The 24,870-nt window shown below is 33.9% G+C and overlaps 1 protein-coding gene across 11 annotated transcripts in view; it reads left to right on the plus strand.

Moving 5' to 3' along the window:
• Positions 1-24,870, plus strand: part of LOC143253635 (DALR anticodon-binding domain-containing protein 3-like) — a 103,147-nt gene that overhangs the window by 67,001 nt on the left and 11,276 nt on the right. For 10 of the 11 annotated variants that reach the window (XM_076507805.1, XM_076507808.1, XM_076507813.1 and 7 more), the window contains 5 exons: positions 1,836-1,921; positions 5,780-5,900; positions 7,469-7,527; positions 9,502-9,612; positions 22,526-22,594. In XM_076507805.1, the coding sequence (XP_076363920.1) occupies positions 1,836-1,921; positions 5,780-5,900; positions 7,469-7,527; positions 9,502-9,612; positions 22,526-22,594 (446 nt within the window). The remainder of the gene's footprint in view (positions 1-1,835; positions 1,922-5,779; positions 5,901-7,468; positions 7,528-9,501; positions 9,613-22,525; positions 22,595-24,870) is intronic. The other variant, XR_013029746.1, reaches the window with a different exon arrangement.

Consider the following 24,870-nt stretch of genomic DNA (forward strand, 5'->3'; position numbering starts at 1 on the left):
ATTTTTACACTGAGATACTTCAGCACCACAAAACTTATCCCCATTATTTTGACAAGATTGATTCCTCATTTGATTTGGATAGCTTATTTTTGTTGGAGGAGTGGAAACTTCTTAGGGTCTTATCTCTTCATGGTCAACATATGTTGATGTTGCTGGCAGCTCAGTTGCATCACCTCACTTTCTTTGTTTTTTTTCTCCTTCTGTTTAATAGTCAAGTTCTTTGGTGAGTGTACCAGCACTGTTTCCACCATGGCATCTGTTTGGATGCTATTTTGTATCTCCAACTGTTCACCTCTTGCTGTTGAACTTATATTCCTAGCCCTATTTACCCTACTGAGGCAGGTGAGTGAGTGAGTCAATAACCTATTACAATGGGGGGAAGTCATTTTTAAGATGGGTGCACACTGGCCAGTAAGGTATAAAGATACTCTCCTGTTGTTGAAATGCCTATTTACCACACATATATATATATATATTTATATAAACAAATCTGACTGATATGAAGTCCAGGAAGGCACAGAATTTTATACTAATTATTCTTGCTCATAATGATAGTTAGTCATTTCTGTGTTGTTTCCTTCTAGGAACAGAGTATGAAGTGTCTATTCTGCCTGATTATTCATCAAATTCCTCAGAATGTGGTAGTATATGATTCATTTTGTAGATTAAGTTGTGACCCATATTCAAGAACTTCTGCATACAAAGAGGCTTTATGTAGTCTAACATTGGAACTGATTTTAGCAGTAGATTTGTTTTTATCTCAGATTTGATGCCTAGAACATTAACTAAGATGAATTAAACTCACAACCCTGTGTAATTAAGGGGTGTAAGTTATAACCAACACATACTGACATTGTAATATATGTATAATTGAACACTCAGGGGAATAGATGTGTTCTTCACATACAGTGTTTATACTAAAATTGACTGAAATGATGATTACAAAAAAGGGTACAGATATGTGATAAATAAGTATTATAAAATAATGAAAAATATATCCCTTATACCAAATCCTAGGCCATTACAATTAAAATATTATGTTTTCATTAAATTGTTAGTTTTCCACATGACATAATAATAATGGAGTGACAACATAGTGTGCAGTCCACATAGTATGGAACCATCCCTAGTTTTTAATTAATGTTCACAGGAGGGACATTGACCAGCAGCAACTGCTTTTACAATGTCATTACTTACTGTTGTGTAAATTGCTTTTCTTTGAGTTGTTTTTGCTTTTATCATAAATAAATAATGTAAATGAGGTGATTTTATTAATATTACTTCTACAGCTATTATATGCTAGTCTAGTGACTTAAATATTTAAGCAATATATCTCTATTATGCTTTTATAAGATATGATAAATTTGACAAATAAAAAATATCCTGCCTTGTTAGTTTATGTGCTATGTTATTCAGTAAATATCATATAGTATTATACATTAAATGTAACAATTTTTTAATACAAAGAATGAATCCATATTTTTATTAGAAAAACTATGATAAAAGTAACACTAGTGACTATACTCAGGTTACATTTATATTTTGATTCTCTCACTACAAGGTATCCTCTTTGGCCTACTTACAATATTTGGTAATTATAAAGCAATATCTTTTAAAGACATAAATGTTAGTAACAATAATATTTAATGCTATCTCTACTGGAAGTTTTCATGGTTGAGTAAAATTCATATAACTACTCTCAAGACATTTTTTTCCAAGAAAAGAGCAAGCATGTAGGGGGGGAATGTAGCATATGTATAATGTTGATTATGTAATTGTCTTAGTTTCTCACCATATTATTTTGTTTGTATTTTTTCTCATACATATATACATAGATGATGAATCAGGGAGATGTTGTCTTGAGACCTTGACTGAAACTAAGATGATTTTTGATATTTTGTGCACAGGTCAAAACCAAATGGTATGTTTCTATACTTGTTCCTTCAAAAGCGTAAATATAATGTTATATTAAAGTAAAAACTTCTGTCATAGTTTCATTTTCTAAAAATGGCTTACAAATGTGAAATTAAAAGGAGGTATAAAACAGTTTCTCTATCTGATTACTGTACATAAAATGATTCTCACCATTTGGATTTTTTTAAAAGACCTAAATTTTATAGTACAGTGAAAAGTTTAGAAATTAAATTTATTGATGTTATAGATGAATGAAATTTTTTTTAAAGTAACCCATGTTAAATCATGCATTATTGTCTAGTCTTAGATGATAATGTAGTAGAACTTCATGCTGCTTTAAAAGATGGTAAAAAATAACAATTGTTGCAAAAATAATATTTGGCTGTAAGTGCACTTTAAAAATGATGGCCAAATTCTGACTAAGTGAAACAAGAAAAGCTCAGGATTTTGTTGAGTGCTTTTGACCATCTGCATTCCTTGTAGTCTGTCTGTTCAAAACAAGGGACTGCTGTTGTACTTCATTTTGCTAAAATACATTACATTACTATTTAAGATTCCTTGGAAAACTTGTGCACTTTTGTTGTTAAAATAAAAAAAAATTATCAATATGGTGAAGTAACCTTTAGAGCTTGAAATTTCAGATTTTCACCAGGACAAAATTACAGTATAACATTTTTGAAATTATGTCTTATCCCCTCAAATTACCTTCAAAATATAATATACCAATGTAACTGAAATGTTGGAGTTTTAGTTTTTTTTATTGATGTAAATATTATTAATTGTTACTGAGGGATATAATTACTTTTCCCATCTGTGCTATACATATTATTGATGTCACTGTCTTCAGATTATGCTGCACTTTCTCTGTCAACAACACAGTATATATTTATGCTATTAAGATGTATAAGTAAAAGCCTTTAATTGACAATTGGCAAACATAACAACCTTAACATCTGAATAATTTGTGAGCCACAGTCAAGATTATATGATGATGTCAATGGAAGAAAATGTGAATAACAGCAGAAATAAGTAGGCTTATACATGCACAACTGTCATTGGAATGAAAATAGTATAGAGGTTACAATTATACCATGCCAACAGTTTTTGATAAATGAGTTGAAAGACAGTGCACTATGAGAAAGAAGAAGAATCAAAGAGAAGAGAATGTAGACAATGAAAAGGAGAGAAATGAAGAACTTGAAATAGAGAGAAAAATAGAATAAGAACACAAGTTAAGAAAGAGAGAGACAGGAGGGACTAGAAATTGAGAGAATAAGAGTGCAAATTGAGATTGCAAAGCTATCACAACCACTGAAGGAGGACCTGAGAATGACAATGGAGTCATAGCTGACCTGTGCTGCCAAATTTGATGAACATTAAGATGACACGAATGCTTTCTTGGAAAGGTATGAAATTTTTATTTGAAATCACAACTGGGACAAAGATGTTTGGGCAGTCTGTCTCAGCCCACTTTTCACAGGATAAGACCAACAAATGTATGATGTCAGAAGATGCCATGGACTATGACAAGTTAACAATGGCTTTACTGAAATGATATGAACTTACCAAAGAAAGGTTTTGTCAGAAGTTGAGGAGTCAAACATGACACTGGAGAAACTGTGTTTCAGTTTGTGGCATATCTGAGATTATATTTCACCAAATGGACTGGCATTGCCATGTGTGAAAATATCTTTGAGGGACTAGCAGACCTATTACACAAGAACAGTTCATGATCAAATGTTTAACTGATATGTTACTGTTTTTAAAGGAGAGAGCACCAAGAGACACAGACAAGACAATCAAGCTGGCAAAAGAATATATTGAAGTCCATGGAAGTAATGTAACTGGCAAGTGCAAGAATATCCAGTTAAATTCGAATTCAGTGATGGCTGACCAGTAACAGGAATCTACCATTGGTTATAGGTAGTTAATAGATAGAAGGGAGAAGATATGCTGTGTTTGGTTTAAAATGGACACATAGCAAAGGGTTTCAAGTCCATTAAAAGTGAACAAAAGAGAGGTCTCAATATAAAGTAGCTTGAGCAATTTATAAATTTGGTATAGGAAGTAAGCAAGAATATAGTGATTGACACTGTGGATAATGCTGCTAGAAGAAAGAGAATTAAGACAATTTATCAACATCAATGCAAGGAAGCTCTATTGATCAGTGCATAACTAATGGTCAGCTCAAGTTAACTAAGAGATCAACAGTGCCAGTAGTGATGGGAGCATGTGATACATATCAGTAGGTGCCTAAAAATCATAATATGCCAACATGTGAAGGATATGTTGGGGACAAGAAAGTGAAGATTTCATGAGATCTGATCCTGAATACAGTAGTGCAGCAGAGATGACCAGTTTAGTACCCCATAATCAGATGGTAGGTACAGTGCACCTGTGTGTGATAATTGATGGGACAGTGATAAAATTCCCATGGCAAAAATAAAGGTGGATACTTTATATTAGGCAGGAAGTCTTGAGGCCAGGTGTATCAAGGAATCACTATGCAGGTTGGTAATAGGAAACATACCAGATAGTAAGAATTCAGAGGAACTATACCAAAAAAAGACTGTCAAAGTGACTACAGTCATCAGAAGAGCTCAAGGGAAAAGGAGCAAGAAGGACATCAAACCACCCAGTCACAGAGATTGACAGATTGAATATACTTTCTTGAGGGATGAATGAAACATAGAAGAAAGAAACTTCATTGTACAACTTGAGGAAATTGTCAGAGAGAAATAAGAGACTTGCAGAATTGAGGACAAGAAAAGAATATTAAACCAGACATATCAAAACAGTATTACTGGAGAAACCAAACTCAATGACAGTCAAAAACACTTTTATAATAACAAGGTTTTAGTTCTGCTACCTATAAACAACAATAAACTCACCTGGAAGCAGAAAGGACATTTAACAGAATGCACCATAAAATGAAAGTGGATGACATGACTGAGGTCTACTATGACAATTTGTTCAAGAGGTACTTTGAAAAGAGAGAAGACCTAGCGAGTCTAGCTGTTGATGTACAAATGGACATATCAGATGTGGTTGTCATAGAAGCAGAATTTGAAGACAGTGACTTCATTACAGAAGATAAGAACCTACTGAGCCTAAGAGCACTGAGTGGAGATCAGGCATGCAAAGTTGTCAACAAGATTGTCAAACTGACTGATAGGAATAGAAGATGCGAACAAAATCTACTTTGTTAGTATACAGACAGATTAGGAAATATGGACTTCATGAAACACTAGATCAAAATGAAGACAAAGGATCCTGTTAAGGAGAAGTCCTACTGGAAACCTTATCCTAGGAAACATAGACAAAGAAATTGTAAATGTTAGTGTAGACTAGACAAGAAAATCATAAATTGATCAAAACTTGAATTTATCTTTGAAAAAGTCCTACAGTTATCTTGCTATTTGATTGAAGTGTCTGTGTTTCAGATATAATGGCTTTTATAAGCTATAAAGATTTATTAATGCAGAGTTAAGGATAAAATTTATACCAACTACCAAATTTTAAAGGGTTAAGTTTCCTGGAAGTTTAGACACATTTTTAATTCCTTATTGCCATGTTGGTTCACTATTATAGCATAAAGTGTGTCATACTAATATCATAATGATGGTGACTAGTTGTTCATTTACATTTTTAAATGAGAAAACACAACATTTACATTTGGAGAAGTTTAGACATAACTTTGCATTTGGTAGAAATATTTAACTTCTTTTTTCTGTTTAGCAGAACAATTTTTGCATTAGTTTTTATTATTTTTAAAAAATTGGTTTCTGTATAGTTGTAAATTTTATAACAAAACTTTTTCTAAAGGAAGAATCATTGTTATGAGTTGTTTTTTTTAACTGTATAGGTAAAACTCCATCTTTCTAAGGACTATGAAATGCTGGCAGAGAAAGGAGGATGTTTTGTTCAGTACAACTGTGCTAGACTAGCTATGTTATTTCAACATCATCAAAAAGCTGTAAACAGTGGTAGGTAGCATATGTTTTATTGTAATGTTCATATTTCTGTATTAATTCATATTTTGTATCATCACAGTTTCATGGTTCATCCTGTTTGTTTTTTCTGTAAAATGTTTTATATGTTTTATGAATGCCAAATGCAAATTTTTGGCATTTATAAATGCCCATATTTGTGATTGTTTTCAGTGCATTTCCATGTATACTGAGCCCTTAATATGAAAATGTCATGAAAACTACTTTGAAATTACCTTCTCTTACTTGGTGTAAAAACTTGCTTTTATTAGCATGTAACTGAGGAATGCTGAGGGTTCTGAGCTTGGATAACCTTGGAATAGATTTATTTTTCATTGTTTTAATCATAGCTAGCTATCTAGTTATTGCAGGTTTAATGGAATTCATAACATTATTATTACTTTTTATAAAATCAGTATGTCAAAGCATTTTTTTCTTACCTGCTTCTCCACTGCAGGTTTCTCTTCATTTCATTTGTAAATGTAATAAAGCTATTTTTTGATTATTTAGTGTCTAATTGCAGTGCTTAACTACTATTACAGTTTATTAATTTAAATTTTGTCATTATTGTTATCAATGAATATATGTGGTGACAATTTATTATTCCACTTTCTCTTGTATCATCAACTTTCTGTTTTAATGTTATTTCGTATGATGCAAAAACTTATTTATGCTGCTATTACCAACAATGTATGAAATATTAACTATATAACACTTATATGTATTAATTGATAATAAAAAATATATATACTTGAAGTTAATTTTCAAGATAAGTTTTTTTTATACTTACTAGTGCATCAGTGAAGGGACTTGGAAAATGTTGAATTTAAAAAGTTATATTATAAATGCTAATGTGGTAAAGCTCCTTTCAGTATTTTGAGCTGTAGCACATGGACTATTGATGCACTGTCCATTCCATATAAACAGAACTAAATATCTTCATATGCATTTTGCAACTGACCTTCTACTCAGTTTCACCTTTATTTGAAGCATTAAGATGATAAAGTAGAAATGACTACCAAGTTCAAACCATTCATCAGATTGCTTATCCATGTGAATTTGAACTGTGATTGATTGTAAATTAATTTGAAGCTCATTTTTAATATATCAAATTTGTTTCAAGGCATACATTTTACTTCCTTACTCACACATTCCTGTACTTGAAATTCCTCAAAGATGCTAAAGGCGAATTGAAGGTTTAGCAGAGAAACATATACTTATGTGATAGCTGGGATTCACAATATCAAAATCTAGAAACAGTGTTTATCCCTCAGAAACTATGAATTAGTGGTTGTAGCAAAGGCTTCAAATAACTCTGGTGAAAGATGTCATTAGTTTAGTGTAAATGTGTCTAAATATGTTAGGAGGTATATATATAAGTGCCAAAAAATAAAACAAGGTTTTTTTTTAATTTTTGTTTAAGATACAAGTAATTCTATTAAAAACCTATCAGCAACAATATGAATCCAACATTTTTAATCATCACTTTATGCTAACTTTAAAGTAAACTACAGAAATCCTTCCCCTCTGAAATATGTCATTGATTCTCACTTTTATAATTTAAGGTCATTATCCACCATTAATTAGTGTTGAATCTGTAGACTTCCGTCTTCTGAAACTTGAGGTAAGATCTTTGTTTTCTTTCTTATTTTTTATGCACTTTGTACTTAATCAAATTATAAATATTAATTTTGAATTTCAAGTGTTCTAAAGTCCAACATATTGTTATAAAGGCATTAGAAAATGTTCTCATATTTTAGTTGTTTTTCAAAAAAGAGCAAAGCTTTAAACACATTTTAAAGTGTCATTGTGGTATCACATGTGGTAACCCATGAAACAATAAATTATATTAATTAAGTCACATTAACTAGCAGTTTGCTTACTTAAGAAGAGTGAGTATTATAGTTGAAGAAGTTTGTGTTTTTTAACATTTCAGTAATTTAAACTGTGCAGTGCTTAAATCATTACTTTTTATTTTGACAGTTCAGACTTGTAGGCAGAATGTTTGAAAGGAGGGTTCTAGTCTGTGGGATCAAATGCTAATGTACTGTGCAAAGCCAAATTAGAAAGCAAAGCTTATTGAGGTTATGGGGGGTCTGGGGTCATGCCCTCCCTCAAAATTTGTTACAAAATAGTTTATATGAGAAGGAATGTGGAAGTAATTTTGTATGAAATATAATTTAAAGAATACATGGCTGTTCATAGTAAATCTACAAATAAATCAAATCAACAAATCATAATTATAATTCTCTTGTACCACTACATGGGAAGCTAGATGTAAATTGGTATAAATATGTATGTTTTGTTACAGTAAAGTACTGTATTATCTATATGCTGAGTAGTTATTAATTATTAAATTATGTTAATAATCAAACAACTCTGTACAACAATAGCGTAGTAACTGTTTCAATCATTGGCTGTCATATATGTACATGTATGCACTACTAAAAGAACATGTTAGCATGTTCCATCCTTCTTGGGGTGCTTTTCCATAAATAACTTGCATACAGTCTCACTGTCGATAGCAGTATTACAATAATCATGTATTGCAGCTAGAGCACTCAAGTATTTGGTTTGTGTACACTTAAAGTAGTTTTTCAATGAGCAGAGAGCAAATGTTGAACATTCACATAAATATGAACTTAATGGCAGTGTGCCAAAGAGTTCCACCAATATGAAAATATTGGGTTCATTGGATTACACTTTTAAGCAGTCAGTCAGTTCCTAAAGTCTGTTCTAGAAAGTATAGAAAGCCATCTTGTTTTCCACAGATCAAGTTGTTCATAAAAAATGTCATAATTTGACAAATCTTCCTTGTAAAAATCTACATGTCTAATATCAGAGATAGAAACTCTTTTGTGAGTTTTGCTTGCATAAATTTCTAAATTGATGCTGCTTTCCTTACAAATGCTTCAAATCTGGAGGAAATATTACTGATAATATAATCAAGAAAAGGAATGGTTACTGTGATTCTCCATGGAACTATATTCTGTATTTGCACACTGGGCTTGTTGCTGACTAACATGTAACATACTAACATTAATATGAGATTTGTATTCAGTATTACCATGCTTGAAGATGCAACAGGAATAATCATCAATGTTCACCTTTAGTGAACTCAATTCTTTACAACATTGTTCTGTTAAGGAAACACCAGAAACTGTGTCTTGGCTTCAACCTTGCATATTTCAGAAGCTTCTTTCAAATAGTAAAAAAAATGTTTTAATTCAAAATATTCTAGTATTTTTAGATAAGCTATAGCATTTTTCCCATCCTCAGCAGCACAATTGTCAATAAATGCTACAATGTTATCATTAATGTTGAGTGCAAATGAATCTAGTGTAGCCTAGTTTTGTTGTTCTTGTTATCATTCTCAATGTTACAAAGATACAGAAGTAAAATAAGAATTGTGAAATATGACTTGTAAGAATAACTTGTGATGTTATTATTTCTTACAAATGATTTGGTTCAGAAAACTTAAGATTTGCCATATACTGAATGTTATACAGATATTTCTTGTTAAACATTGTTATTTTTCTTTTGTTCATTTTGTAATAAAGCTATAGTTAATTAATTCTTTAAGTTTTTCATGTGATAGGAGGAATGGAACCTATTTTACAACTATATACTTTCTTACCCAGACTTGGTATCTGATGTTCTAGAAAACTTAGATCCTTGTAATGTAAAGGTTAATATACCTCTCCACAGGGTGAGTTTCTTTATATTTTTACAATAAATGAATATTCTTACTTTTGGTGAAAGCATTTTATAAATTAGTTATTATTAGACTTGTATTAAAAATTTTGTTATGAAGCTCAAACTTTCAAGTTTTCTTTTAAAATAATAGTTTGTAGGGCATGGAAGCCTTTTGAAAAGCATCAGAAATAAAATATGATAGTCTTGATGTTCTAAAGTACTGAATGTGTATATGTTTACTCTTAAGATAATTTAGAAACTGAAACCCTTTTATTCTATCTCTGAGTAAACACATGAATCATCTACATACTTTTATATTATAAAGTTAAAAGAAATAATATGTTCTTCTAGCTACTTTTTAGTAAAAAAATGGATTTTTTTCAAGTAAAAATTCAAGAACTTTAAAAACATTATTATGGAACCAAATATTACAGAGTTCTTCATAAAACATGTAAAAAAGGATATCATATTTTCAAACATTAGTGCTTTGAATCACTTTCTTACTAGGTTTTAAGTTAACATTTTTGTAATATGTACTAATTAACAGTATACTTTGAAACGTAGTTTTGAATTTACAAGTCAAATATGAAGTTAAAAAATTCCACAGTAAAGCTTACTGTACAAATTTGGATAGTTTCAATCTTAAATTACTGTGTACAACATTGGTTGAATAAACCAGTACCATACTGCATAGAACATGTTTATTCCAAAACATATCTACCACTGATAATACTTATAGTATTACTTGAGCACAAGGGTTTCTTTACCTGTCTTAGCATTGCTTTGGTTATATCCTTCTTGCTCTAATCTTTAATACCCTAGTCAGTTGCCCTTGACAATATTTGTTTTCCGATACTTACTGTACAAATTTGGATAGTTTCAATCTTAAATTACTGTTTACAACATTGGTTGAATAAACCAGTACCATACTGCATAGAACATGTTTATTCCAAAACATATCTACCACTGATAATACTTATAGTATTACTTGAGCACAAGGGTTTTTTTACCTGTCTTAGCATTGCTTTGGTTATATCCTTCTTGCTCTAATCTTTAATACCCTAGTCAGTTGCCCTTGACAATATTTGTTTTCCGATACCCTACAATTTACATCAAAAGCTCTTTATTCTGGTACTGTATGTGAGCACATCATTCAGGTCATTTTATCACCTTTTTCAACAAAGTGTCACTAACAGGTTTCTTGGAATTATGATCATTTGGAAATAGTTTTAGCATTATTTTATGCAATTGATTTTGGATTAGTAACAATAATTAAAAAAAAAGGTTACTTTCTTTTTCCAGTTGGTAAGCTAATTATGTTATAAATTTTCAGATAATTATTTCTGGTGCAGAGGCAAATTGAGTCTTTCTTCCCCCACCTTGGATATCTAGTATCACCCAATAATCAAAGAGGAGAGTCACCTTTTGGCTGAGATTGTCTTTGATCTTGTTTTGGATGAAGATGCATTTTGATATATGGTGGTCCTTTTTGAGGTTCTGAAACTGTAATTGAAGGTGGTCCTCAAAATTGTGGAGAGACTTAGGATTTGCTTTCTCCTGCTGTATTTTCAGTTCCCCTGTCAATCCATTGCACAAATCCTGTTGATTACACCAGATTGGCCACCTAACCTGGGTCTCTGCTTCTTTGGTCCTTCTGGTGTGTTCAGCTCTTCCACTTCATTTTAGACTATTTCTGTAGATGCAGACCAGATTGGATATGGGACACCCAGCTATGTAGATGCTCAAGCTTCTGGCATAAAAGTTACACTGTTGTTCACATAGCAACAGGGTTTAATTTCTTAGATTGACATACATCTGTCTCAGTTCTGCTTTGTTCAAAAGGCACTTTTCTCAACAATAATGACATACATGTTGTAGTAAGAGAAAGTTGAATCCTTTACAGTTAGCAGTGTCACTCATAACTCATTTTTGTACTTGGCTTTCTCGCAAAGAGTTTTGCATCTTTAACAATCACCATTTTTACAATGATGTTATTATTGACTACTGTTCAATTACTGCAACTAGATATTTTTTGAGTCCTCAGTACTCTACAGATTCCTCTCATCATTTTAGAAAAATCACAAATACCCATTCCATTTATCTTCAAGGTAGATTAAAGTTGCATGTTCTTTCTCTACACTTGGTTGTGACCTGATTCTTATATGTTATGTATCACCTTCACCTACAGATTTAGTTTTTGTGGCTGATGATTTATGAACATAACTGGTTGGAGTGATTTGTGCTCTTTGTCCACATACCACTTTCTTATTATCTCTGTGTCCTCTGACCAGTTCTTTTTACCCAGTACTCTCTTAGATGGGAAAGAGGTTCAGTCCTCTTCTCCAATTCATCTGTTCACTCTCTATGTCCAATCATATTTTGTTCTTGGTCATGCCCTGTGAAGGTCTTGAAAGTTTTGTTGCCTGCTCTTATAACTTTAGATATATTTGAAAATACTTTATTCTGAGCTCATTTTATAGGCAAGAATCACATCTGATCAGATTTCTGTTTTCTGTGACCTTAGCAATCCAGCGAAATTACCCACTGGAAGTCATTGTGCAGACTGGTATATGGATCCACCCCAATACCTTTATTAGCCTGATCTCGCAATCTCTTTATCTGATAGTGTCTGCCTATCCCCTGTAGCTACCTTAACAATTTTTGTTAGATTATCTATAGGGATGAGTATATTTATTTTTCCCTTTCAGGGTCTCTTACCTTGTTTTCAGAGGGTTCCACTCTGTGGTAGGTGTAGCCCATACAGGTGCACTTTTATCAAACCAATTCTGCACTATAATTTCAATATAATTACTACTGGTTTCAACAGGCATTGTAGAAATTAGGTGTTCTATAAGACAACCTAGGAAATTACCAGGTGATATTATTACAATTCTATGATGAACTGCCATTCATAGATTATCATGAGTAAAGCTGAAGAGAACCCTGCCTGTCCCTGTGTCCATGTCTGTCATTTAGATTGAATAAAATTGTGTCAGTTTGCTTTTCAAAATTTAGGGAACATGGGTCACCTATTGCACTGTTTCCAGAGTGCTGTTACTCAGGACTTCCCAGTGCAAAACATATCCACCACTACTGATACTTCTTCCTGCTTCTTACCACATCCAGTTTCCAGTCATTGGGGTAATGGGCATAAGTTGTCTTTTGGGCTGCTTTGGGTGTAAGAGAAGGTTTGTCTATTTTTGCATTGCTTACTTTTTCTTATGATTCTGGTAGTTTTCAAGGTATCACTCTATGGCTTCAGGTTGGGGATACAATCGATAGTATTTATATATATATTTAATGTTGCAGTTAATTGCACTAGCTCCCTCAAGGTGGATTCCTGTACTTGGTGAAGGGGCTTCTCAGAGAAGGTTCTGTACTTTCAGTTCACCTCTTGTGCAATCTGAATGTCCATCTCCATGTTTGCCATTTTGAAAATGGAGGAGTCCAACCCTAGTGTACCACTTTGACTTTGAATTTCTGTAGGTGGGTGGTCTTGGTGTGGTCCACCAGGACCGGTAGGTTGGTCATGTTGGGTTAAGGTCAATTGATTACCAGTGTTGAACATTCTTAAAGCTGGTCTTTGGATATAATGTGCTCAAAACCCTAGCATTGTTGTAATATCCTTGTTTGGCATTGTAGTGTGCCCCTTCATAGAGCTTCATGGTAGGGTCAGGGGGCACTGAAATTTGTTATATTTATTGTGAATACACCAATTTATGAAAAAATAATAACAAAACTGATAATTGCAAAATGACCACACATAGATGACTGTGTTGCATAGTCACCATATCAATTGGATTCCACACCTTGATCTTTCATTCTTCATTCATTATCAGAAAAATTCTTAAGGTTGATGTCTTACTTTTTCATTGAGAAAGGAACAGAAGGACTTTCTGACTCCCCCAAGTCTGTCAGGAAGTTGAACTCTAGTGACATTTTGGTAAAAACATTTACACTAGAACACCCCAAACTCCTGAATTTGAAGGCCATTGGGGATGTACCCACTGAGATTACTATCCATGCTATGTTGAATTCCTCAAGAGGAGTTTTTTTTAAGAGGAATTTAAAGAACATTACTGAGTCAAAGATCCTCACTGATTTCTCCAGCCAAGGTGTTCCTGCTATGTGCTGTAACTCCACTCGTAAGGACAGAAAAATGCTGCCTAAAATGTTCTTATTTTGATGTTCATATTGCCATGTTTACCTGCCACAATCAAGGCAGACTACTTGAACTATAAGGTACAGTCATATATTCCCAACCCTCTCCAATGTGACCAGTGTCAGTGGTTCAGTTATTCCAAGGCGTTTTATTGTATTTTTTTGACGTGTGCTTGTTGTAGTGACAAAGACCATGATGCCTGGAACTTCACTCTGTTAACTATAGTGGATCTCACCCCTCTTTCTTTCATTCTTGCCTTAAGCAGGTAGAGGAGAAGGAGGAATAGAATGTCAAAACTGTAAACAATATTTTCTACCATGAGCCTCATAGGGTACCGTCCCTAACTCTGTCTTGAACATATGCTGCTGTATTACATTCCACTGCTTTACTGGGAGTGCAGACAGATCTTTCTGTATTTCTGACAGAGTCCTCCAACCACGTGAAGAATATTTTGCCTTCCATAATTAAAAGAGTTGACAAGTCAGTGTCTACTCCAACATTCCTTTCAGTGGCTCCTTGGATCCACTTCCATTGGCTCCTGATTCTAGTTTCTGTTCAGGTCCATCTACTTTCTTTGACCCAGAGATGCAGAATGATTATTTATTCATGCCCTCAGCCCCTAGAAACTATGTCCACTGACAGAAACCTGTTCACTTGACTCAGAGCAGAATCCTCCTTCTACTAAAGAAAAATGGCATGGACAAAAATGGAAGGGTCCTTTGCCCAGTTCTCCTCTGCCTAATTAAAAATGGCCACTTTGATACAGTGGAACTGTTGAGGTTTCTATTCTAATGCAGATGACATTAAGATATCATCTTATCTGTCTTACTTTACAAGAAACGTTTTTGAAACCTGCTTATACAGTAACCTTTTGGCAGTTTTCTTTGTACCAGAATGAGAGGTTGGGTGATGGGCAAATGCATGCAGGGGTAGCACTGCTGGTCGACTAGTATGTGCCTGCCCTGTCTTTGCCACTCGATATATACTTGGAGGCCATATACATCTGTATTTCCTTCAGAATGTACTTTTGCTGTTTGCTTTCTCTACTTATGTCCTGGAGAGATCTATGATCAATTAGACCTTTATGTTCTCATTGAAAAGTTGCCACCTCCCTTTGTAATGGATATAATAAACCCCTCTGGGGTGATGCTGATATTGATGGGAGGATTCATGCCTTAGAGAGTATGCTTTCAGATCACAACCTTTCTCTCTTCAATTCTGATTCTTATATTTATTTTCATGCACCTAGTATTTTATTGACATTGATCTCTCTTTCTTCTTCCCTTCACTTTTCTTGGAGGGTGACCCGCGGGGCAATGATAACTTTCCTGTAGTTTTGAGAGAAATCAGTTGTGGTTAGTACCACCTAAACTGTGTGCCTCAGTGAAAGTTGAATCAGGCCAACTGGTCCTCTTTCACATGTGCCATCAATTTCAGTGACAGCTGGCATCTACACATTTTCCATGGTATCATCAAACATGGTGGAGTCCAACCTACTAAATGTGCTCAGTGGGCCTGTGCTCATACTCAGCAGGTGAAATGTCGAAGCCAGGAGGAATCTTGTATCAAGTTCACAACTAGCATATGAGACAAGATATGGAAGATCAGTGGGCAATACACTTTCCTTTACTTTTCAGTCTTGCTTTCTGATGGCCAGGTAGGTGCTGATACTCTCATAGAGAGCTTTTATTGTGCATCTAGTACTTCTGTTTTGTCACCCACCTTGACCATCAAGTCTCAGGTTGAGCAATTGCCTCTTTCCTTTTGGACTGATTGTCTCTATGTCTATAATCTCCTCTTTACACTGGTGGGCTCAAGCTTATCAGTATATCATTCAGACCTGATGATATTCACTAGAAGTTGCTGTGCCATCTCTCTCTTGTCTCTGTTGCTCTTCTTCTGGTTGTTTTTGACTGTATCTGTCAGGAGAATGTTTTTCTGATGCTTGATGCTGGGTTATTGTTCTCCCTTTATCTAAGCTTGGAAAGGATTCCAAGATTCCTTTTAACTCTCATCCAATTACTTTATTTATTTATTAATTATGGTTAATTCTTATCTTGTATAGTTCCACAAATCAAACAATCTCCTTTCATTCACCCAGAGTGGGCTTTTACAACAGAGATCAACTGTGAGTCACCTGATTTAACCTGAAATGCCAATCAGGGAAGCCTTTCTCAAGTTACAACATCTTGTTTCTGTTGGGTTTTTTTTTACCTCAAGAAGGCATATGATTCTACTTGGAGGTATGGCATTTTGTGAGACCTCAATTCATATGGGTTGTATAGTCTTTTGCTCATTTTTATCAAAAATGTTTGAATGGACCAGTGATACCAAGTTCAAGTGATTTGACACTCTGTTGTTCTTTCCCACAGGAACTTGGAGTCCTTCAGGGTTGCATCCTGAGTGTCACACTTTTCAGTGTGAAGATTAAACTTCCACTTACTGTTGCAAACAGGCTCTGTGTTGACAACTTCAACATTTTGGTCAGTCATTGAGCATGAGAATTATTGAGCAGTGGCTTCAGATTGCCCTCAATTGTTTGCTGAAGTTGACCACAGCAAACAGTTTTACTTTTTTTTTCTCTCTAAAACCGTTTGCATGCACTTTTGCTGCCAACAAGGTGTTCACCCTGATCCTGAGCTCCATTTTAGTGATGTTGTTCTTCCTATGGTCCCTGAAGCAAAGTACTTGAGGCTTATCTGTGACCAAGCTGACCATTTCACACATCAAGCAGCTATGTGTTAAGTGTATGAGGACGCTGGATATCCTTTGTGTCTTCTCTTCCACCTCTTTAGAAGAAGATCATGCTCATGATCTATCAAGCCCTCATTTGATTTAAACTGAACTATGAGTTTCTGGTCTGTGGTTCTTCCAGGACCTCAGCTTTGAAGAAGATGAGCCCTATTTGCCATCTTGGGCTTCAAAATGTGCATGGTGGCTCTCTGCACTTCTTCAGTCCAAAGTTTGTACACTTAGTTCAATGAACCTCCTCTTCACCTCCACCACTTGCAACTTTCTTTAGAGTTTGCTTTAAAACTGCAATCATACCATAGCATTCCATCAGGGATTGTTTCTTTTTTCCTCAATATGCTATGCTCTTTCAGAATAAATAGTCTGCTCTTTATTTTTTTGGCCTTCTTGTTCAGGTGTAGCTGGCTGAATTGGGACTGTCCTTAGATGACATTGCTGTCTCCACTTATCATCCCATCCCGCTGTGACTTATTACCATCCACACCTGTGGCCTTTATTTGAGTCATCTGAAGAAGATAGATATTCCCAACTGGAAGTACTGTCTTCTTTTTGCTGAACATCTTTCAAACTGTTCTTCTATTCTTGTTTATATGGATGGTTCCAAATCAGGGGACTCTATGGGCTCTGCCATTTTTTGTTTGTGGTTTGGTGATTGTTTCCCCCTACAGTGTCTTTGTTCACTGCAAACTTGTATGGCACTTCTCTTGCTCTAGATCACATAGAAGCTGTGGAGTACACCAATTGTAATGTTTATACTGATTCTCTTATCTCTACTGGCCCTGGAGTTTCTTCATGTCAGTTCTCACCCTGTTCTTTTTGATATTCAAAACTGATTGGCCTATTTTTCTTTATCTTCTATTTCTACCCATGTTTTTTTGCATACCAGGCCACATCAGTATTTGTGGGAAAAAGCTTGCAGGTACCACAGCCAAGTCTGCCTGCTGTGATGCTATCACTTCTGTGCTTATCCCATATGTGAAAAACTGTCCTGTATTCAGAGCTTGGCTCCATCCCAGTTGGCACTCAACTTGGAGTGAACAACTTGATGGCAAGCTTTTATGGATCAAACCTTCTGTTGCTCTGTAGCAGTCTTATTTCCATAAGGATTGGAAGGAGTAAATTAGTTATGGCTAGGCTAGGCATTGGTCACAGTTTTTAATTTATTGCCTTTGTGACATATTTTACTGTCGAACTGTTGTTACGACTTTGAATTATGGCACCAGTTTAGATGTGTTTTTCCACGAGTTTACTCGTGACACTGAACAGTGTTATTGGCAATGGTGACACTCTCCACTTTGCATGTTTGGCTGTTTTTATCCTATTTAAGTTTTTACCTGCTTTTTTAAGTTTCTTTAGTTTTTCTTTATCTTTAAATTTTACAACAGTTTTACTTTTCCTTTTTTTATTGGTTGTTTGGTGCAGATAGCCCAGTTGCATTGCACCAATAAATGCTAAACAACAACAATTAATTGGCCCAGCCACCAACATGGGATATAAAGTCCAAGATCCCTTAATTCCAATCCTGAGTAGAGGAACTTCAACTCTCTGGTTTGTGTTGGCCTATAGTGATGATCACTCATGTACAATTCCACCCTTCCTACAGGAACTAAATTCATGATGAAAAGCTTGCCTGTTTTGGATGTAGTGTGGTTCTCTCATTTGAGCACCAATCTTACTTTGATAAATTGAAGATCTGTACAGACACTTTCTGTATGGATAATGCCCTTTCTGGCCCCTCCTCCTTCTCAGGATCTGATTCTAGCTATAAGTATCAGTGAAGGTAAGTATTTTTTAGAAGTTAACATTTTCCTAAATTGAAAATGTATTTCCAATAATACTTACCATCAATGAAATTCTCCCATCCTTCCTTCCCATTAAGAGCCTGTATTAAAGGTTGTGATAGTATCAGTCTCAAAAAAAACTTGGAAAAGTATCTGAATAAGGTGTTTGTATATAGTACCATAATAGAACTGCATTGACATAGATAGAGAGTGTCACTAGATATAATCACTAAGAGCAGACAAGTGGGGTATAAAAGATAGAGCAAGAGAGAAAAATGTGACCAATGCTTAGATGGGCAAAGCTGAAACCTTTGTCGCTAAGTAATAGCTAGAAGTATCAGCAGAGATAAGTAATATTAGAAATAAATTTTCAATTTAGGAAAATGTTAACCTATTATTTTGAGGGTATTGTGTATTATAATTAACATTAAAAGTTTTATTTGCCAAAAAATGAGAATTCTAAGAAAGTATTTCCACTAAAGATTTGTGTATGTTTTTCTGAAGACTTTGCTAAGACAGTTTGAGTGAAAAGTGATTTTCATACTAAGAATATAAATACTTCTTTTCACCTTACCTTCTTATTTAATATTCATGATCTGTAGGTCTACTTAAATAAATATTGGAAGTTTTATCAGTTAAACTTTATTTTATTTACGTCTGTTACCATTTAGTTTTATTTCTGTACTTACACCATCTTAGAATATACTACAACTGTTTATCACAGTATAACAGCTTTGTATAAATAAAGTTCGAGTCAGAATCACACCCATGCTATGTGTGTGGTTCCCTCAATGTTGAATATTGAGTATTGTGAGAAATCTTTATACATAATGTTTTCATACCTGTACTAATAAGTTCCTAATTTTTACATTTTTTTACATGTAAATAGCAACAAATTTAATACTCATGTTTGGACTTTGGCCTTTTGCCGTTGAGAGTTCTGAACCCTTTCTTTTTTTGTTTTGTGGCTATCCTTCTGGGGTTCCCATTTCCAGCTATTTACTCTCTGTCAACCTTCTTCCTCTTTGGATCTCTCTCCCTTTACCCTTACCAATTGGGTTTAACATTTCATTCAGTTGGCATTTTTATCTAGTCTCCTTCCCATCTTCTGTTCTTTCATTTTATCTCACATCAAATCCACCACCACACCTTTTCTCTTGCTTGCTTCTCATCTTGGTCAGCCTTTGGAGTAGGTACTGCGATGGAGCATGTTGGCTACCACACTGACCTTCATCTCACATTATCTCCACCATGACACAGTTTTTGCATCCTCTGGGTTTGCCTACTACCTGTGGCTGTGCTTTAGGCTTTCATGTGACTACAACACTAGATAAGTCTTTATTAATGCTTTTTTCTTGCAGGAACCCTTGATTCAAATTTGTCTCTAGGATCCTACTTTGTGGCAAATGGTCCCTGGCCAGATATTCTTTAACAACAACAATCTACACTGCATGCTATGTTGACTCTATGCTCTCATCCATGGCTCTGCACAGCTACCATAGAAATGGGGTGTTTCGCAAGATTTCTGGAAAGTCATCTATTTTATGACAATTTCTTTGTGAAAAAGTCTGTTCTGGACTGTACCACTATGGGCTGCATGGGTAAAGGGAATAGCTATCCATTCCTATTATCCCTTAAGTGAAGAACTTTGCATGGTCTTCTTTTCAAAATAAGGTATGATGGTCACCCATTGCACTGTCTCCAGTGATGATAGCCCTCTGAACTGTCCAATGCATTTTTAATTCCTCTTCTTAAGGTAGAGTATGGGACTCCTGACCACTTACCAGTTCGAAATTGTTGGGATGGTTGACCATGGAGGCTTCCTTCCAAATAGTTTCCACTTGATAGTTAGCTATAACCACTCAATCGAGAGTCAGACAGTGGTTTTTTGCTGGTGTAGATGCGACTTGTCCACCTGATACTAGTTCCACTATGACAATATTTTATCCACCTCCTGACACTATTTACGCAATCACAGGAGTTGATTTGTCACTTTCCTGGATTACATGATCTTCTGATTCTATAAATGTGATAACAGGAGTTAATCCATCATCTCTTGAATAATGTGGTCTCCTGACAATATATATACAATCACAAGAATTTATTCATTACTTTCCTTGATGATGCGACCTCCTGATACTATTTACACTATCACAGGAGTTGGTCCATTATCTCCCTCAGTGATATGGCCTCTTTATACTGTTTAAACTATCACTCAAGCTTATCCATAACTTTATTCACTGATGTGTCCTCCTTATGCTATTTACATGTTTAACAACATCTACAACCGCTGAAGTTAATCCATCACTGTACTGATTGATGTGGCTTCCTACTATTCATTTATGCATGCAATAAGTTAGCCCATCACCTTAAGGTCAATATGGCCTCCTGTTACACATTCCATACCACCTAAAGTTGATCTGTTGCATATACAGTTCACCCCTTTTAATTGTAACCCCTTATCCTACCTTTGCATGTATGTCTTTTCCCAGGATTAAAGTTTTGGATTCAAGTGAACTAATCAACATAAATCCTTGCACAAGTTGATTCCATTCTCTCGATGCTGAATGGCAAGATCCGATTTGTTGTACAGTGTTGATCCTGTATTGTACCCTGGAATTGGTGCGGATCTTAATCTCTGATTCATGAGTTGGAGGTGAAGATAGTATTATCCTTATCCTACCTTTATGTGGATGTTGGTACCCCTTAAAGGAGGTTTTGGATTTACTGGCATGCCAAGTAAGATCTGACACTCCCTAGCCACTCTGCACCTCTCGATTTCTATTCCCACCCTTTTATTTTATGTATTTCTTCATAGGGGTCAGGGTATAATTTGCTTAGAAGTGGTGATGTTCTCCCACTCTGATCTCCAGGCATCATTCTCTCATGATCAGGGATATCCTTTGAATGTTTCTGGGGGTGCTTCTGTTGCAAATCTTGTGAAAGGAGGTCAGTACTGTATCAGAATTACAATTTTTCTGCATTGAAGATGCATTTCTGATAGGTACATCCCTCTTCTTGCTCTTTCTGCCAAACTTCAGAGTGAAGATTTGGTAGAGGAAACTAGAGAGAGCCACAAGTATCACATGAACATGCCATACTCCTACTGGTTAAGAAGTGATGTATAAAAAAGTTTGCATATAGAGGGCAGCACTAAGCAAGAAAACTAATCTTGGGAGTGGAAGTAAATTCACATCAGAAATACAACTTCATTGTTGGAAATTTATAATATTAAAATAAATCCCACATGCTAGATGCTGATTTAGATTAGTAATAGTGTGAATAAGATGTTGGCCTCTGGTCATTTTTGTTTTTAAACTCATGAACATTGTGTCAAGTAATCACATAATGATTAACATTCTTAATGATCAATTAGATGGTGTATCTATGGGCTCAGATTTATTCCCTACTGTCTTTATTTTTTTTACCAAATAACAGTGAGTGAAACCATGTGTAGTTTCTTTAAAGCTTTATAGTATCAAAGGTATGTAGAAGGTATTTTTTACTGTTTAAACTCAAGTCACAATGGCTTGTTTCATTTTGACCAACCTTGCAACTACGAGATGGCCATGAATGTATATCCATACAGTAATTTTAGCATAATAAGTGTATGTTCAGAAAATTTGGCAAGCAGTTAGTAATAATTAAAAAGTCTTTTGTACACAAAAAATAAAATTTTTCAATTAAATATTTTTAGTAAAGATTTGTCTATTAACATATTGCATCAGTGTAACTCAGTCATACACTATTTCAAATCCAAGATGATTTTCATGTGTGAATAATAAATACTCTTCTCCTTTTACAGTTTTCATGTTTCATTTGTATAACCAATGAAACCTCCTGAGTGAACTTCAGATGTTTCTTTTTCAGTAAAATTTCGTATCTGTTATTTTTCTACACTAAACTATATAGTAAGTCAATCTCACCAACCTGTTAACCACAAAACAAAGAAATTAATTTATATTACTTTATTCTTTCTAGAATAAAGGTGTTTATCATAAACATTTGTTTACATTTCATTTTATTGTCATATTGTTCTTTTAAGTATGTCAGCTAATAATCTCTTGATACATGATGTAATGCAGAAGCTGCTGATGAGTTCATTTATTTGGATATATATATTTATTTCTTATTCTAATCTAACCTAATAAATTCCTAATCTTTACATTTTGGATACTTTTTTATAAAGAAAAATGTATAACATAGGGTTAATCTTCCTTTGTTTCTTTCAGATCTGTCAGATGCTGCTACATCTGAGTCGGGACTTTAGTACCTACTACAGCAAAGTTCGCATCCTTGTGGTAAGTTACTGTGTTTACATACTGAGGTACACTTTCATTTAATTATTACAGAAAGTTTAAAAATTCATGATAGTGGATTTAAATACTCATTCCACATCTCTCAATATTTTAAGAGGACAGAAATATTAAGTGTTTTACACAGGACTGAAAATTTAAGTTATCATTGTACCAAATGAAATTTTTAATGTATTAAAATTTGTAAATAAGGTTGTAAAAATAGCTAATAGATTTAGAAAGCAAGATTACAGCATATATTCAACTCAGGTTTTAGTTTATAGTGTAAAAGCTTTTAATTCACTATCTTGTAAACATCATAAAACTATACATATTGTAACTCAAAATTAACTAAACGTACCTTCATGAAATTTGGCAAGATTTTAGTATACTTTACTAGTCTACTGTACAAAAAAGAAATTAAGTATTTTAACTAAAGGTTTGTATTATTTTGTTTTGTTTTTCATATTTCTTTTGTATAATTTCTAAAACCCCCTAAATGAATATCAAAGGTTTTTAAGGTGAAATCTTATATTTTATCTGTTATTCTTCTACCTTACCACTTACTGTAGCTAGGCTCCCTCACTAGTAGAGTGGAAGGTTTCTGGATTTACATCGCTAAAATCAGGGGTTCAATTCCCCTTGGTGGGCTCAGCAGATAACCTGCTGTGGCTTTGCTATAAGAAAAACACAAACACACAAACTGTAGCTAGGTCACAAATGTATATTAATATGGCATTATGACATAAAATTAATATTTCTTTTTTCTTTGAATAATTGTTTGTTGCCAAATCTTTATTTTTATTGTCTTAAGAACATTAACCTTTTACCTTTTCACATATATTTTATTTGAATCTCATACTTTATTACCTGTGTTCTAAGATTGTTAGTTTTTTTTCCATATCTGAAGAGTTAACACCTTATTAGCAGATTTCCTCACACTTGTATGCATTTATGTGCAGCCTTGGAAGTGTCACTCATAGTTACCTAAGCTTTATTTTTTTACAAAGTACTTTTAAAAGAAAAACTAAGTTTCATATCTTATATGCATTTTAAAACAAATCACTAAACTAAAATGTTCAAAATCAACTGTAATTTAACTGGTATTCTTAGACAGCTATTTTAGGTAAAATAAAAATAAAAAACTTCAAGCGCTGTGTCACTGACTCAAATACCAACATGTACCTAATCAAATTCTTTATTTGTCTAGCATATTTTGGAATAAATTTCAAAAGGTCATTTGGGGACTCGAAATTTGATTATAAACATTTATGTCAATTAACACCACCTGGTTTTCAAAACTACCATAAGTGTTAAATATAGATTAGGAGGCTTTTGTTGTAGGCTGAGAAAAAAAAAAGGTGTACCTGTTACTCATTATAGTGAGAAGTTAGTAGGCTGGACTTTAAAATTGTTTATAGATTGTATGTAGCATAAATCAGACAGTGTAGTTGCTATAACTGTCAAGTTGTACAAAATAAAAGAGCAGAATTCAGAACACAGTGTGTTATGTGACACACAGACATGAATATTAATAATTATATTAAATATTTTCTTGTAAAATTAATGAATTAAAGTAGAGGTATCATGAACATTTAAATTATAAACTTCACTCTGATACTAATAATTTTGTTTAAAATTTGAATGTAACTTTGTGAAATGTTGTAACACAAGGAGAAGGGTCAGACCTGTATTGAGAGGGCTCATAGATATTCAGTCTTAATTATTGAAGCCTCATGTAATGGTACAAGTGTCTTTTATACGCTTTCCATCAGAGTTACATCTGTTCTAGCTTATGTTACTGGCCCTCTTGATACAAGTAGGTCAAAAGTATTCATGTCAGGATCTTTTACAGAGTTGCATTCAAAATATAAGCTACTTTATCATTAATGTATATGAATTAGTTTTATTTTAAAATATATTTGCTAAGTAAAATTTTACTATTAACTTGTGTTCTATTTAATGTAATAGTACCATTATTACAAAATTTTAAGCTTAAATTTCCTCAGCCTGCTGACAACAAAAAACAAGAGGCCAAATATATGGATGAACTTTCTTGTTTTTTATGTATATTTTTCTAATTATTGTAAAATTTGGAATCTTATTAGGTTAGCTGATGTATGCTCATGAGTAGCTCATATGACACATCATTCGACATTGTAACTTTTAACCACACATTAGCCACCCTATTTACAGCTTGTCTTGTGAAATTATTAGTTAAATACAGTTCAAATAGCAGGAAAATGATAAAATTAAATACAAACAAATTTACTTGTTATGAG

The sequence above is a fragment of the Tachypleus tridentatus genome, chromosome 6, assembly GCF_004210375.1.
Source record: "Tachypleus tridentatus isolate NWPU-2018 chromosome 6, ASM421037v1, whole genome shotgun sequence".
Lineage (NCBI taxonomy): Eukaryota > Metazoa > Arthropoda > Merostomata > Xiphosura > Limulidae > Tachypleus > Tachypleus tridentatus.